Source organism: Herpailurus yagouaroundi, unplaced genomic scaffold, assembly GCF_014898765.1.
Source record: "Herpailurus yagouaroundi ecotype Mexico unplaced genomic scaffold, PumYag 165, whole genome shotgun sequence".
Taxonomy (NCBI): Eukaryota; Metazoa; Chordata; class Mammalia; order Carnivora; family Felidae; genus Herpailurus; species Herpailurus yagouaroundi.
The window spans coordinates 26,457,497-26,474,174 of record NW_024412406.1 but is presented as its reverse complement, the minus strand read 5'-3'; the positions used below and the strand labels follow the sequence as shown (position 1 = coordinate 26,474,174).

At 46.2% G+C, this 16,678-nt stretch overlaps 1 protein-coding gene across 4 annotated transcripts in view; it reads left to right on the top strand.

The window, feature by feature from the left end:
* Nucleotides 1-16,678, top strand: part of LYN (LYN proto-oncogene, Src family tyrosine kinase) — a 94,901-nt gene that overhangs the window by 20,319 nt on the left and 57,904 nt on the right. For 2 of the 4 annotated variants that reach the window (XM_040487766.1, XM_040487764.1), the window contains exons 2-8: nt 1,771-1,907; nt 5,048-5,093; nt 6,569-6,674; nt 8,513-8,611; nt 8,986-9,089; nt 9,629-9,778; nt 10,620-10,772. In XM_040487766.1, coding sequence (XP_040343700.1) covers nt 1,776-1,907; nt 5,048-5,093; nt 6,569-6,674; nt 8,513-8,611; nt 8,986-9,089; nt 9,629-9,778; nt 10,620-10,772 — 790 coding nt within the window. In that variant the 5' untranslated portion in view covers nt 1,771-1,775. The remainder of the gene's footprint in view (nt 1-1,770; nt 1,908-5,047; nt 5,094-6,568; nt 6,675-8,512; nt 8,612-8,985; nt 9,090-9,628; nt 9,779-10,619; nt 10,773-16,678) is intronic. The other 2 variants (XM_040487767.1, XM_040487765.1) reach the window with 1 other exon arrangement.

Here is a 16,678-nt window from a genome sequence, read left to right as displayed (position 1 = left end):
AACCCTTCTCCATTTCAGAAACTTGAGCATATAAAAAAAAGGGGGGTGCTGTTTTGAATCAAAGAAATACTTGCTTCCCCTTTATTTTGGGAACTGTGCTTGCTAGTTTCAGAAAGAGGTGTGACTGAGCCTTTAGAGGCTTCATATCTCACTAGTGCGATGATAAACAAGTTGAGGGGGTGCGGGCCAACTGGGAGCCTGCGGGACAAGGTGCAGAGATCAGCTGTGGCCACGTGCCCTGTGGGTGATAATCCCAGAGACCTTGAGACTTCTTGGAACAGTTCTTCCTCTGGGAGTTATTTCCCGATTCCCAGCACCTCTCCCCCCAGCTCTGAATCATCTCCCCCTCCTCTGCTGTTGTAGGCAGTGGTCCCCAAAATGGCAGTGCTTCCGAATTCCACAGATGCACCCCCCTCCCCCGCTGGGTACCCTCCTCCACTGGCCCCAGTGGAATTTCCTGGAGCGTGTCCCGGGAATCTGGTCTCTTGAGTTTGATGATCCTGGTGTTCGTTTGGGTTTGGGACCCACTGCCCTATGGGGCCTTCTGACGGAGCTCATAACAGATTGTTTTTAGTGTATAGATCGGACCATGAGGCTATGCTGTAGGCAGAATGCGTCTCTGATTATAGTTTTCAGAATCCTCTCTTTAGTCCCCAGAGTGCTTTGTGTGGTGCTGTACATATGCCAGTATTAACCAGATGAACGAGTAGAAGAGTTCAGCGTCCGGAAGCTTGGTTATGTCCTCGTGCTCTGGTCAGGCACAACCCCTTCTGTCTGTTTTTCTTCCTCCAAAGTAGTGCGCAGTCCTGCCTTGCTGATGCCATCATTCATGCCTCTAGCTCTGCCGTCTCGCCTGGTTTCCACACTCACCTGTCTTCCTGGGAAGCCTACTGGATCTGATCATTTGGATGTTCCTCCAGGCATCATCTCTCCTCTTGCACTTCCGGTCTTGGTGAAGGCCCCCCGCCATTTTCCCAGGCCCGAAGCCACATTCAGTTGCCACCAGGCTCTCTGCCTTCTAGGTCTTCTTCATGCTTGCCTTTGAGGCCCCAAGCCCCTGACTTTGCCTTGCACGTTATGTCCTTGTGAAATGACAAAGTAAGCCCAACAACTCCCCGACGTTGCACCCAAGGTGTGCCTCCCTTTCCATCTCAGCCCGTGGCCTTCCCTACCTGCTCCTTGGCGAAAAGCTTTCTCATTGTAGAACTAGTTTTCTGAAGGGATCAGCTTGAGCCTCTTCCCCGAAGGGGTGAGATGAACTAGTTCCCCAAAGGGGCCATGTTGTCTCAGGGTCAGTAGTTTGCATTGAAGTTCTTTCTTCCTGGAATCCCTTTACTGACTTGGCCGTGTGGCTTTGCCGTGTGGCCCCCATTCTGACTCACGGAGCATTTCCTTCAGGATGTTTCCCGCTGACTCCCTCTTTCTCCACCTGCCTGAGTTAGGTGCCCTTCCCTAGGTCCTGGTTAGTTGCATCCTCTGTCACGGACTCGTCCTGTTGTACTGTAGCTTTGATTCACACGTCCCCGCCTCAAGAATACAAGCGTCTCTAGGGCGGGAATGATGTCTTGCTGACGTAAAAATGCTGCTCGAGCAATAGCTGTTGAATGAATGAATGAACCAGCAAATGGGTATGTGAAGCACATTTGAGTTCGTTATCTATAATAAAGCATAAAAATATACTCTTTCTAGCCTCTGTTAATGGAGATGTTTGGGAGCTTGACGCCAGTTCTAGAATGGTAAAACCCTGTCATTGCTTTTATATTCCAACAGGAAATATGGGATGTATAAAATCAAAAAGGAAAGACAATCTGAATGGCGATGGAGTAGATTTGAAGCCTCAACCAGTACGTAATACTGACCGAACTATTTATGTGAGAGATCCAACGTCCAATAAACAGCAAAGGCCAGTAAGTAGATAGTCTCAGGGGAGCGTTCCCACAGCAGGATCAAAGCATGGCTGCGTAATTTAAACACCGAATCCGTAACCTGTGCGTGCAGAAAATCAAACCTGTTACTTGGGCCTCCAACAACATTCGATATGCCTTGTAACTTAATCCTTTAAAGAGTTTGTAAACATTTTAGAGATAACCAGGCTCCTCCTGTCCGAAAAAAAGGGGCCGTTGGTCACCTTTTCCTGTGAAAAGAAAATCACTTTTCATGCAACTGGTGCAAAGACCAGCTCTTTATACATAAAGATGAATCTGCCCATCTCTCTGGACCTGTATGACTTAGGGTAGATAGTGAGATTAGTGCAGGGGTCTGGAAGCAGAAGGAAATTCTGGATGCAAGCCAGAAGCTAGAAGAAGTGTGAATAGGCCCTTCGGCGTGTCATATTTTATCCCACATCTTGTCATTCTTCAGTTAATTCCAAACAGTGCCGATTCTGAAGCTGTCAGGACTTTTTGTAGAGAATTAAAAGATTTTAAAAAAACACACAACCAATTCTGCCCCCTGACCTTGCACGGATATCTTTATATCTGTGATGATAGCATGAGTGACATGCTATTCGATGCAGTTGGGAAATGCTGGGCAAAGGAGGACCTAATACTCTATCTGACTTGATGGAAAAGAGGAACAGAGCTTTGGGTAGTTAGTGCTTCAAATGAACTTTATTTCAGGCCTACTGTCCTTTCCATCTACATATAGATATGTATAGGTAGGTAGATAGGTCTATAGATATACATATAGATACCTATACCTGTTGCTCTATCTGTCTATATAATGGAATTTCTAAGCATTTAAGCCGGAAGCAGTTTATTAGCCCCAATGCCTTTATTAAGAACTTCCATAGCGGCTCTAGTCTGACCTGTTTTAAATATAACACCTTGGCATTACAGAAGTCTGTTATTGTTGCCAAGGCAAAGTTACATATTGTTACGTATGTCAAAATCTCCTGCCACTGTTGAAATTGAGACGTCACTGTTGGCCTCCGTAAAAATAAATGGAGATAAAGAGTGAATATATTATCGCTATTAATTACCGCACATGATTCTAGACAGAGAAGTGAACGTTACGCTTATATAGAAACTCAAAGTGTATAAGGATATGGCTTTAATAATTTCGTCATTATAAATACATGTAACTATATTTAAAAATATTACATAAACAAGCATAGATGTAGAATTGTATTATATAAACATGATTAATAGGAAATAAAACGATTGAGAGAATTGGGAGTCACAAGTAGTTTTCTTATTAGAGACTTAAAAGATCTCAGAGACACTATATGCTAACTAATTTGGATGTAAATTTTAAAAAGTAAAAAAATTAAAAAAAAAAAAAAGGGAAAAAAAAGGGGCGGGGAGGGGGGAAGATCTCAGAGAAAGAATCTGGCTTTTTCTGGTATCACATGCAATGCATTTTTCACGCTTTAAACCCAAGTTTTCTTCTGAACTGATGATCGAAGATGCCCTTTATTCAGAAAGCACAAAGGCAAATAGTATGAACTTACCATGTTGCCTCTTACTTAATGTAAAGCAGGTGAAACGTTGAGTTGGAAAGCAGAAGTAGTAAAAAAAATGGTTGCAACCTTGCACCTCTGTCATGGATTCTGCATTTTAGTCTGTGCCTTCTGTGGTCACAGATGCCTTTGTCTCACAAGGCTCTTAGCTTGGAGCCGTGATGAGACCGGCAGAAGTGATGGAATTCAACAACAGCCCGAGGAAGAGACCCTTTAAAGAGAAAGAGTTAAGGCGACTGCACCGTATATGTGTTTTGCTCTTAGGAAAAGGCTACTGAAACCTTTGTAAATTAAGGACTCATTGATACTTGAAAATCAGCTTGCGGCTTTCAAAGTGATTTAGTCTCTCATCTTGTAATTATTTCCTCTACATCATTTATAATTGATCATGCGTCATCATTATGCAAATCCAGTGATTAAAAAATCAGTCGAGAACTTCTTAAAATAAGTCTTCAAGGATAATATGGACCCATGATTTTCTGCTCCCAGGAAATCTACTGTGTCCTCTCTCCTCTACAGCCCGCCCCCAACCTCCTAATTGGAGATTTTATGGGCTAGCTTTCGTCAGAAATTTAAATTTCAGTGCACGCCGTTTCAGTGCCATTCCATTAAGTCACTTTAATCAAAGAGAAAAGTGGCATGATTTGCGGGTCTAGGCCTCCGACTGTACTTTCCTTAAAAGGGGCCCCGGAGGTCTTACCATCCTCTCCGCGGTCACCGAGAGAAAAAGGGATTTGATTTAAAAAGCAATTGAGGTGGCTTTTGTCCCACAGACCCTGATAATTCACCCCCCATCAGAAATAAGAAGAGATGCCAGCCGTCCCCATGACAGAACCAGGCCTTAGGAAGCCTGGATCTGTTAGGACCAGTTCTCAGCTCCTAGGGACAGACCCCTGACCAGTTTTCTACACAGGTCTGGGAAACGCGGAGATGAGCAGTCCTGGCCAGAGTGGCAATCCCACAAAGCCAGCAGGGACCCCGGCTACCCACCCCCCCCCCCCCACCCCCGCCCCACCGTCTTCTGCTCGGCTCTCCCTGGTGTCTGATTTCCAAGCTGAGACTCCAGCCTCCACCTGTTTCTAGGCAGAAAGAGCGCAAGAGAGAGGGGGAGCCGGCCCAAAGCCCCCCCGCAACCAGTTTGCTTACCGGCCTCCCCCCCCCCCCCCCCCCATCTGCATAGAATGTCAGAGAGTCAGAAGCATAGCCACTGGGCTGGGCAAATTGCCATCGCACACAGTATTAGGGTCCTGTTACCAAATAAGAGGGAGAATGATGATCGGGTTAGCATCTAGCAGCCCCTGCTTCGAGCCCCGGTGGCTTCCTGCCATCGCAGGCAAGTGACCGTGATGGAGAGTCTGTGGAGAGATGGAGAGACTGTGAGGGGAGAGTCCTTCCACCGAGCTGTGTATGTCAGGACGCAGCTATGCAGAAGTTTTTCTCTGTTCTCCTGTTCCCTCCGCCTTACTGAATTGCAAGTCCTAAACCTCACGTGCTACCGTCAGAAAAACGAGAGAACGTACAACGTGAACGCGGGAGAAAGAAAAGCTAAACCTCAGAATCCTCTTCCTAACAAATGTTCTCTCCTAGGTTCCAGAATCTCAGCTTTTACCAGGACAGAGGTTTCAAACCAAAGGTACGTCTTCATAGCAACGTGGCTTCTTTTCTTCACTGTTGCAGGCTCTGCAAGGTAGTCAGCTTGAGCGTTTTTATGTTTCTGTGTAGAAAAACACACGCAACATAAAAGTTATCACGGCCATTTTTTTAAATGTTTTTTTTTTTTTAACATTTTTTGTTTATTTTTGAGACAGAGACAGAGCATGGACGAGGGAGGGGCAGAGAAAGAGGGAAACACAGAATCGGAAGCAGGCTCCAGGCTCTGAGCCGTCAGCCCAGAGCCCGACGTGGGGCTCGAACTCACAGACCGCGAGATGGTGACCTGAGCTGAAGTTGGACGCTTAACCGACTGAGCCACCCAGGCGCCCCTCACGGTGGCCATTTTTTTTAATTTTTTTTAAGTTTATTTATTTTTGAGACAGAGAGAGACAGAGCATGAACGGGGGAGGGTCAGAGAGAGAGGGAGACACAGAATCGGAAGCAGGCTCCAGGCTCTGAGCCGTCAGCCCAGGGCCCGACGCGGGGCTCGAACTCACGGACTGCGAGATCGTGACCTGAGTGAAGTCGGCCGCTCAACCGACTGAGCCACCCAGGCGCCCCTCACGGTGGCCATTTTTAACCATACAGTTTAGTGGAAATAAGTACGTTCACATTATTGTGCAGCCGTCACCACCATCCGTGTCCAGAACTTCTTCGCCTCCCCAAACTGAAACTCTGTCCAGATTACACACTAGCTCCCTTCCCCTACTCCCCTCTGCCCCCGACAGCCCCCATTTTACTTTCTGTCCCTCTGAATCTGACTACTCTAGGTACCCCAAATAAATGGGATCGTAAAGTGTTTGTCCTTTCGTGTGTGACTTCGTTCACTTCTCATGACGTCTTCAGGGTTCATCCATGCTGTAGCTTGTGTCAGAATTTTCTTCCATTAAAAAAAGCGTTTCATTTTGAGGGAGAGAGTGGGGGAGGGGAGGAGGGCCAGAGAGAGAGAGAGGGGAGGAGAGAGGGAATCCCAAGCAGGCCCCACACTGTCAGCACAGAACCCGACGCGGGGCTCAAACTCACGAACCTTGAGGTCGTGACCTGAGCTGAAATCAAGAGTCAGACACAACCACCTGAGCCACGCGGGCACCCCAGAATTGTCCTCCGTTTTAAGGCTGAGTAATGTTGTGTGGTACGCACTCACCACATTTTGTTTATCCATTCGTTTGTCACTGAACGTTTGGATTGTTTCCTCCTTTTAGTTTTTGTGCATCATGCCGCCATGAACGCGGCTGAATAATTTCATAAGTACAGAGTTGGAATTAATTATAGTCGCGGGCCTGTACGATTGGCGATGACCGATAATGTATCCGGTGCGTATAATACGTTGCTTACCGTAGAGCATGTGGGCTGTGCGTCCCCCTGGGCAGGACTCCTTTGTGGCTGACAGGGACTCACTAGAATGTTTCCACTGATTGATTCTGGAATGTCTTCCTTCCCGGTCTTCGGTTTTAGATCCAGAGGAGCAAGGAGACATTGTGGTAGCCTTGTACCCCTACGATGGCATCCATCCAGACGACCTGTCGTTCAAGAAAGGAGAGAAGATGAAAGTCCTGGAGGAGTGAGTACGCCCTCGCACGCTGTGCCTGCTGTCTCTTAGGCCACCGAGGCCCGACCCCTCGTTTGGCTTCCCGCCTCCTTGCTCGCCAGCAGGGCTTTGGGAATGGAAGGAGGAAGGCCACAGGAACTTTCCTCTCATGTGTGGCTGTGAACACTCTCCAGGTGTCCCTTTGAATCCAGACGCTGGTTTCTTTCTTTATCCATCTGTGTCACCTTAACAAGTTTGGGTCTGCGTGGAACTGGCACGTTATTCTAATGCCATGTTTGTTTAGGGATGTTGCCCAAATCCAGACTGGGTTTATGGGTCCAGCTTGGTTTGAGTTCTAAGGACACTGTTGAAGCAGCGTTTTGGAAACGCCCCTGCTCGGCAGTTGTAGCCCTCGTGGGAAGACACTTAGGCATCATCATGTCCTTGACCTCTCTGTGCTGACTCACAGACCCGTGACTCAGACCCCAGGGGCTCGGAACTGAGGATACGGATTTGCTAGGTATTTCCCGCTGATCTGGCATACGTTGTCCCCTTGGCCCACCAACCACGTTGGAGGAGGGAGACCCCGTAGTAAGTACAAGGGGCTAAGTGGTTAAGAGCAGCTGTCACTTACCGGTTGCAGTCCCGGCTCTGCCTCGTGACGACTGTGTGATCTCGACAGGCCGCTTCAGCTCTTGGTTTCTTCACTTACGAAATGGGAATGGCGGTACCTCAGTCTTGGGGGTGATGTGAGAATTAACGTGCGTGTAAATACGGCACGGGCGTCCCACAGGCAGCAGCGCGGTGTCACTGTGGTTGTCGTTCACGTCTTGTGGGCACGGAGCCCGACTGCGTGCGGAAATTGGAAGCCGATCATAGTTGAGGCTCGTGGGGACCCATCCATTCTGCCTCCTTCCCTGGCCCCAGCCTCCTCCTTGCCTCCGTGCGGAGGCCAAGAACATGGGGACGAGGCTGCCTGCTTGGAATCATTTATTTTATGGTTTTCTTTTACTTTTTTTTTTTTTTTTAACTGTTTATTTATTTTTGAGAGAGACAGAGTGCAAGCAGGGGAGGGGCAGAGAGAGAGGGAGACACAGAATCCGAAGTAGCTCCAGGCTCCGAGCTGTCAGCACAGAGCCCAATGCGGGGCTGGAACCCATGTACTGTGGGATCGTGACCTGAGCCAAAGTCGGATGCTTAACCCACTGAGCCACCTAGGTGCCCTGAATATATATATTTTTGAGAGAGAATATATATCTTATTTTGAGAGAGAAGAGGAGGTGGAGGGGCAGAGAAAGGGAAAGAGACAGAATCTCGAGCAGGCTCCACACTGCCAGCGCGGGGCCCGACGTGGGGCTCAAACCCACGCACGGCAAGATCATGACCTGAGTCGAACAAAGTCAGACGCTCAACGAACTGAGCCACCCGGGCGCCCCTATTTTATGGTTTTCTATTTCTTTCTTTCCACGGCATCTGTCTATGGAAATTAGCATTTCCATATTTTAACAAAGGAGTTTATAACCTAGGAACTATGGTTCATTAGTCCCTTGACTCCCCCTCTGTAAGGGTCCTAAAGCATTTCTCAGATGTCCCGGGTGGAAGCCGCAAATGTTGCTTCTGCCCGATGGGAGCCATTTCTACCAACTCTTGTTTGCACAGCACTGAGCACGGTGACCCAGTTGCGAGACTGTTTGCCCCTGCCTTCACCTCTAAACATATTTGTATTTCAGCAAAATGAGTGAATTTCCCACTGGATTCTGGGGTTCCAGGGATCATCTCACCCTCCCTCGCCCCCCAAAACAAACACCTTAAGACAAGTGCAGTTCTTGACTCATTGGACACGAACACTTCTCGATGTGTTTCCATTCCAGACATGGAGAATGGTGGAAAGCTAAATCCCTTTCAACGAAGAGAGAAGGTTTCATCCCCAGCAACTACGTAGCCAAAGTCAACACCTTGGAAACCGAAGAGTGAGTCCTTTACACGTTGTCATCTTGGGTGATTTGTTTGTTACATTGGCCATCAGGTTCATTCCTTATCTTTTTCTTTTTTTTTTTAAGTTTTTAACTTTATTTTGAGAGAGAGAGCATGTGCAGGAGGGGCAGAGAAAGAGAGAGAGAGGGAGAGAGAGGGAATTCCAAGCAGGCTCCCCACGGTCAGTGCAAGGAGCCCGATGCGGGGCTTGAACTCACAAACTCGCGAGACCGTGACCTGAGCTGAAATCGAGAGTCAGACGCTTAACCGACTGAGCCACCCAGCACCCCCCCCCACCCCCCCGCCCCCGATTGCTTCTTTTTCCTTCCCTGGAGCATAATACCCATGAAATGTCACAATGTCTTCTCAGGTGGTTTTTCAAGGACATAACCAGGAAAGACGCCGAAAGGCAGCTTCTTGCGCCCGGGAACAGTGCTGGGGCTTTTCTTATCAGAGAAAGTGAAACATTAAAAGGTAGGAAGTGGTTTATATCCTCCAATCAATCACTACTGAACAGATCATTCTTAGAAACTAGTCTGGAATTCTTATTTTTTTTTTTTTAAAGAAAGATATATTATGTTCTGGTAGTGAAAGTTTTATAGTTTGGTAACAAATGACTCAAATGATTCGTTTTACTACGAAAAGTAACATAGGAAGCAGCCCAATTATGGCCATTTCTTACCACACTTTATGTTTGCTGGGCCTCTTACGTTATTATTTAGAGTAAATCATGAAATCTTCAGAGAAAGAAAATCAAAGTAACTTTTCAACTCAGCGAAATCATAAAAACCTATTGCGAGGAAGGAAAAGGGTGTGTTGGTAGGTTTCATAGCAAACAAAATACTAGCCTCATGTGTCAAGCGGACTTGTTTATAGGACTTTAAAAATTATGCACTCTATCCATACTTAATTTACATTTTGCATATTTTATGGCAAAATGCGTACTATAGTGTTGCATAAGGCAGATCTTCTAAAATATAAGCATGATCTTTACTTGTGTTTTTCCCTCACAGGAAGCTTCTCTCTTTCTGTCAGAGATTATGACCCTGTGCATGGTGATGTTATTAAGCACTACAAAATTAGAAGTCTGGACAATGGGGGTTATTACATCTCTCCACGAATCACTTTCCCTTGTATCAGTGACATGATTAAGCATTACCAAAGTAAGTAAAAGCCGACGGTCAGACAAGGCAAAACAGATGATTATGAGATGCAGGGTTTCAGAGACTTTTTTACACTAAAATTCTTCTACATCGTACATCTCTTGGAAGAAGTTGGAGGATCATACTCTATAATTGATTCTAAATTCATCTATAATTAAATCCGCATTTAAAATCAGATTTAATCCTAGCGAATAATCATCCTGGCCCTTCCCACCTTGTCCATGCCGTTTCACAGTTAATGTCCCAGAATGGTGAAGAGCAAAATGAATGTTTTTTTCCACGTAGTGCATATTTTTACAACACATCTTTAAATATTTGGAATCAGAATGCAGATTCACAGATACGTGTCTTTGTAGACACATGTGTATATGTGGTAAAGGTAATAAGGTAATGCGCATGCTGGGTGAAGGAAAACAAAGGACAATGACAAGAAAATATTTAGAAGTGGCAAGTCAGGGGTCCTCTGTCTCCAGTGCTGGTTCTCAGCCCTGTTAAGCCAAACCCATGGGCGGCCTCCGGGTTCATTCCCTGTGTGATTGAAGTCGGTTGTGGTGGGCGGCCGTGGGTACTGTTTATTTCTGCAACCCACTCTGAGGCAACATACACGGGAGGTTTGCAAACCGTACTAATCGATAAAGTCAAGGCGCGTTTCAAATGGTCTCTCATGTAAGAATTTCAAAAGTCACGAGGACACAAAAGATACCCGCACGACATTTTAGGTCCGTAGACTACGTCAGTCCGAAAGCGATCGCGCTAGCAGTCGAAATTTCTTCTTAGGTGCCGGTGAGATACAAAGTGGGACGTCGCTTAACCTCTTTGAATTTGTGTTCTTTCAAATCAGAGCAGTCAGATGGCTTGTGCAGAAGACTGGAGAAGGCGTGTATTAGTCCCAAACCGCAGAAGCCATGGGACAAAGACGCCTGGGAGATCCCACGGGAGTCCATCAAGTTGGTGAAAAGGCTCGGTGCCGGGCAGTTCGGGGAAGTCTGGATGGGTGAGTTGCGCCTCTGGGGGAGGCGACCAGGGAAACAAGGGCCCAAGCTAATTTTGACGCGTTTTCTCAGCCAAACACTAAACCGCGCCGGAAGCATCCTTGCTTTTGTTTGGCTCTGCCCACCTGGCAACAAGAACGGGCCTGCAAATCTGTTTCGACTCTCTTCCTTGTAATTCTGTCTCTTCTTTTTTAAAAAATGTTTAATATATATTTTTAAATTTTAGTTGAATTACGGTTGACAGTCAACATTATATTCGTTTCTGGTGCACAAAAATAAGCGATTCAGCAATTCTCCGTGTTTTGCTCTGCCCACCATGAGAAGTTTAGTCAACCACCTGTCGCCATACGGCATTATTTCAATAGTCGTAACTGGAGGTTTGTACCTCCTACTCCCTTTTGTCTATTTCACTCCCAGCCACCCCCACCTCAGTAACTCTCTTTTAGAATAAATGTGTAAGGGCACTTGGGTGGCTCAGTCGGTTAGGTGTCCGACTTCGGCTCAGGTCATGATCCCGCAGTTCACGAGTTCGAGCCCCGCATCAGGCTCTGTGCTGATGGCTCAGAGCCTGGAGCCTGCTTCGGATGCTGTGTCTGCCTCTCTCTCTGCCCCTCCCCCGCTAGTGCTCTGTCTCTCAAAACTAAACATTGACAAAAATTTGGGAATAAACCTTCGTAAGGAAGAGGGCAGTGGGTCATTCTCCTGATTGTTCTACTTGTTCGTGATTCTCTCATGACTGGATTCTCAGGACACACGTCTTAAGTGCAGGACAGGAAAAATTACCTTCAGGGTTAGGATCACCCTTACTAGTGGCCGTAATAGGACACATCACACTTACTTCAGTTTCTCACCAAGGAAGTTTCTAAAGATGTTCAAAGCGCCACCATTAATGAATCCTTCCTTACCGTTAACTCCTGCCTCTCAGGCTGACAAGAAGTACACCAAAATTATAGCAGTGGCTTCTCCAGGGCATTTTTCCCCCACCCCGTCTGTCTTTTCTAAAGTTTTTACATTGAATGTGAATTGCTTTGTCTTTTGTGATAGAATTTTTAAGACCTTTTTTTAAAAAAAGTTCATGTTCCCCTCAAGGTTCTAACTGAAAATGCAGTTACTCTTGTTAAGCATAACATGTGAGGTCATACACATCTTATTGGGTCACTTTTTCTGTGCCAGCTTTATGTGAGTGAAAGCAGCTATGATTTCTAGAGAGAAAAGGGGGTAGCAGCTTTTAGTACTGTGCAGTCCCAGCCGGGCAGAAACTAGAGACTCTTTCAGCCTGCTGTAGCTATATAGACATTTCACTTGCCCACCCAGGGGTCTGTGAGGGGGAGAGGTTTCTCCTCTAAAATCTTGGCCCCTGGGATCAGAGTATTGCCTACGAAATCCTGCTGGTGCTGCTTTAGTTGAAGCATGTTTTAAATATGGCAGACGTTGCAACTTCGTGGATGGAACTGGAGGGTATTATGCTAGGTGAAATTAGAGAAAGACAAATACCATATGACTTCACTCGTATGAGGACTTTAAGACACAGAATAGATGAACGTAAGGGAAGGGAAGTGAAAATGATGTAAAAACAGGGAGGGGGACAAAACAGAAGAGACTCTTAAATATGGAGAACAAGAAGAGGGTTACAGGAGGGGTTGTGGAAGGGGGGATGGGCTAAATGGGGAAGGGCCATTAAGGAATCTACTCCTGAAACCATTGTTGCACTGTATGCTAACTAATTTGGATGTAAATTAAAATCAAAAATAAATGTTAAAAAGTGAAAAACAATTAATAAATATAGTAGACACTGACCCAGCATATGATGAATTCTGACTGCACTGGAAGTCTGTGAACCTACTATGGAATTCGGGTAAATTATAATTCTCCGGGGCGCCTGGGTGGCGCAGTCAGTTGAGCGTCCGACTTCAGCCAGGTCACGATCTCGCGGTCCGTGAGTTCGAGCCCCGCGTCAGGCTCTGGGCTGATGGCTCGGAGCCTGGAGCCTGTTTCCGATTCTGTGTCTCCCTCTCTCTCTGCCCCTCCCCCGTTCATGCTCTGTCTCTCTCTGTCCCAAAAATAAAAAAAAATAAAAAAATAAAATTATAATTCTCCATCTTGGTTGTCCTATTTCAGAACCAGTCAGTAGTTCATATTGGACATGCCATTTCCATCCCAGTCATCAGATTCCTGGGTGTGAGCGTTGGCTGCAGATGTGGCCTCTTCTTACTCCTCCTCTGTGGCTCAAGTCATAATATCAAGTTCCCCCTTTCTCTTCTGCTCTTCTCTTTTTTATGGAGGTAAAAATCTATGTAACATAAAGTCAATCATCTTAAAGTGAACAATGTTCAGTGACATTTACTACGTTCACATCGATGTGCAACCACCTCCTCTATCGAGTTGCAAAATATTTTCACCACCCTAAAAGGAAGCACTGTACCCATTAGTAGTCAGTCCCCATTTCTCCTGCCCCCAGACACTTGCGACCACCATTCTACTCTGTCTCTATGAATCTGACTAGTCTAGGTACCTCATGGAAGTGGAATCGTACAGTATTTGCCCTTTTGTGACTGGCTTCCATCACTTAACATAATGTCCTCAAGGTTTAGCCACGTTGTAGCATTTGTCAGAATTTTATCCTTTTTATGGGTGAATAATAATCCCTCTTTTTAAAAAAAAAATTTTTTTTTAATGTTTGCTTTTGAGACTCAAAAGAGAGAGAGAGAGAGCATGAGCAGGGGAGGGGCAGAGAGAGGAAGACAATGAATCCGAAGCAGGTCCCAGGCTCTGAGCTGTGAGCACAGGACCTGACCTGGGGCTCAAACTCACCAATTGTGAGATCGTGACCTGAGCTGATGTCAAGCACTTAACTGACTAAGCTACCCAATCACCCCAGTATTCTCGCTTTTTTCAAAGTCTGTTTATTTTGAGAGAGAGTATGTGCTTGTGTGCGGGCGGAGGAGGGGCAGAAAGAGAGGGAGACAGAGAATCCCAAGCTGACAGAGCAGAGCGCGACACATGGGGCTTGATTTCACAAACAGTGAGATTGTGACCTGAGCCAAAATCGAGAGTCGGACGCTTAACCGACTGGGCCACCCAGGCGCCCAATTCTATTGTGTGGATATAGCACGATTTGTTTATCTGTGTATCTGTTGATGGATATTCGGGTTGTTTCTACATTTTGGCTATTGTGAATAATGCTGCTATGAACATTCATGTACAGATTGTATAGACCAATGGTCTCATTTCTCTTGGGTACATACATTCTTTTAGGAGTGAAACTGCTGGGCCATGTGGCAATTCCATCACTAACTTTTTAAGGAATCATCAAACTGTTTTCTGCTCATTAAAAAAAAAAAAAAAGCCACCTACTTTATTCCCCTGAGGTATTTGTATTTATTTCTTAATAGGCACAGAATAGGGGCAGGAATAGTACAAGAAACATTGCAAACCCTTCACCTGAGTTTACTAGTTAGTAGTTTGCTATGTTTGCTTGGTCTTTTTTTATAGATACACACACATATACATACACGTTTTATTTTCGTTGTTGTTGTTGAACCACTTGTGAGTGAGTTGCAGATATGATGACTTTGCACTCCTAAATACGAAAACATGTGTCTCCTGAGAGCAGGGCTGTGATCTGACATGATACGTTGGCCACGTTCAGGAAATCTAACACTGATGCATATGATTATCTCATAGAGTCCAGGATGTCTCTAGCTGGTCCCAGTAATGGCCTTGAGCTCCCTAGGATTATATATTTGCATTTAGTTGACATGTCTTTGCATCCTTTGATCTGGAACAGTCCCTTGGCCCTTCATCCGTTTTGACACTGACATTTTATGGAACCTGGGTCATTTGTTTGGTAGACTGTCCCTCATTTGGATGGTCTCATGATTTGGCTCCCACGATGCCTTCGTGCGTAAATAGTATCCAAGTACTAAGCGATGCTGTGTCCTCAGGGCATCTACCAGGAGGCACAGGATATTAGTTGATTCCATCATTGCTGATGGTCTGTTTGGTTTTGATGAAGTGCACCAGATATCTCCATCGTAAATCTTAGTTTTCAATTCCCTTTCGTAATTAATGAATAACCTGTGAGGAGATTAAGATCATGTAAATATCTTCTGCTCCAAAAGAGCTTTCCCCAAATGGTTCCAGCATTATCTTCTCATTTTCAGTTCTCTTCCGTCTCAGAAGCCATAGCTTCTCTAAAAGGAAGTTGTCCCTGCCCTCCTCCACACTCTCGCAAATGTGACTTCTCCAACCCTGCTGGCTCCCTAGGGACCCAGGGACCTGCCTTCTCCCCGTGGCCATCTGAACGCTCTTTCCTCCCTGTATTTACTATGACTCTGAATGGGCAGGAGATGATTGACGTGAGCACAAGGAGGCAGAAGGACGGAGGAGAGGAAGGAATGTCCGAGTGACATGGTGTCCACTGGCCCCCTCTGGGCACGTGCTCAGTTATCTCTCGTACTCGTTACAATAAGTCCGCGAGATCGGAATTATTGTCGCCGTTGGATAAGCAAGGACTCTAGACGCAGATAAGCAACTTGCCCAAAGTCATTCAGTGTAGCGAAGAAGCCAGGCACTCCTTCATCCAGAGGCCTGGACTCGCTTGCTAACGAGCTATTTAGAAATTAATTTGATCTCCTCGGTTTCCTCATCAGTAAAATGGGCAAACAACTATCTTCTCAGTTGCTGAAATGAAGCATGAGATTATATACCTGACATGTTTCCTATAGAATATGGTTCTGTGCCCTCTACTTTTCTTACCTGTATTTGACTATGGCCACGGGAAGCTGTATTTTAGTGGATTTTCCCCCACTTTCAATCAGAAATTCAAACTATAAATAATCCAGTTCGACTTTCCCGTGAATATTTTTTGGCAGAGGAATTGCATACTTGAGGGGAAAAGCAGAGGGAGCTTAAGCAGGGAGTACTCCTCTGCTCTGAAACAGTAACCCCGCGTGTGAAGGGACAGTGTGGCATTTGGTTCCGACCTCCTTGTGTTCAGCTGTGAAGCCAAGAGGAAGGGATCAAACTACACGCCATTTGCCCCCAAGAGATAAGAGTGAAGTCTGGTAGTCTGGGAAGCTATCGCTTGGAGGGGAAGACCTTATGATAGTCCTCTCGTATCTTCTTAAAACTGTCTTGAGAGTTGGGGCGCCTGGGTGGCTCAGTCGGGTAAAGCGGCTGACTTCAGCTCAGGTCACGATCTCATGGTCTGTGGGTTCGATCCCCGTGTGGGGCTCTGTGCTGACAGCTCGGAGCCCAGAGCCTGCTTCGGATTCTGTGTCTCCCTCTCTCTGCCCCTCCCCTACTCACGCTCTGCCTCTGTCTCTCTCAAAAATAAAATAATGTTTCAGTAGAACGGTAACCACTGCGCCAGCTTTGCGATGGTGGCGATCACAAGTGCCATTTGAAATTGACAAGGGGCTGTGCTAGTGGGAAGTCAAGGGCGAGGTAGCAGCGGAAGGGGGGCGCCCCCGGCCGAGTAGACCTGCTCACGGCCCAGGGTTGCCCTGAGCGGCCCAAAGCTATGCTGAAATTGTCACCTGGAGCTCAGGCACATTGGTCCTTCTGAGATGCGGAAAACCTCTGCTGAGCTGCAATTCTAGATACACTAAAGCTTCCTGCCCATTTCTCACCCTTCCCTGTTCATGGGCGTCCACTGGCCACGTGCTAAATATTCACACTGACTTTAGAGAACATATTCTAGCATGTGCCCAGGTGGTGGGAGAAACTGAAGTTTAGAAGAGAGGAGAGTGGGGCATTGAAAAATACAAAGTGTTACTTTTGACTTAAACTCTTTGAAAGGGGGTAAAAGCCTTGTGAAAAATTCATTGTTTAAATAGAGTTGCTAATAATTTTATGTGTGTTTTGTTTACTTTTGAGAGACCGAGAGACAGAGCGTGAGCAGGGA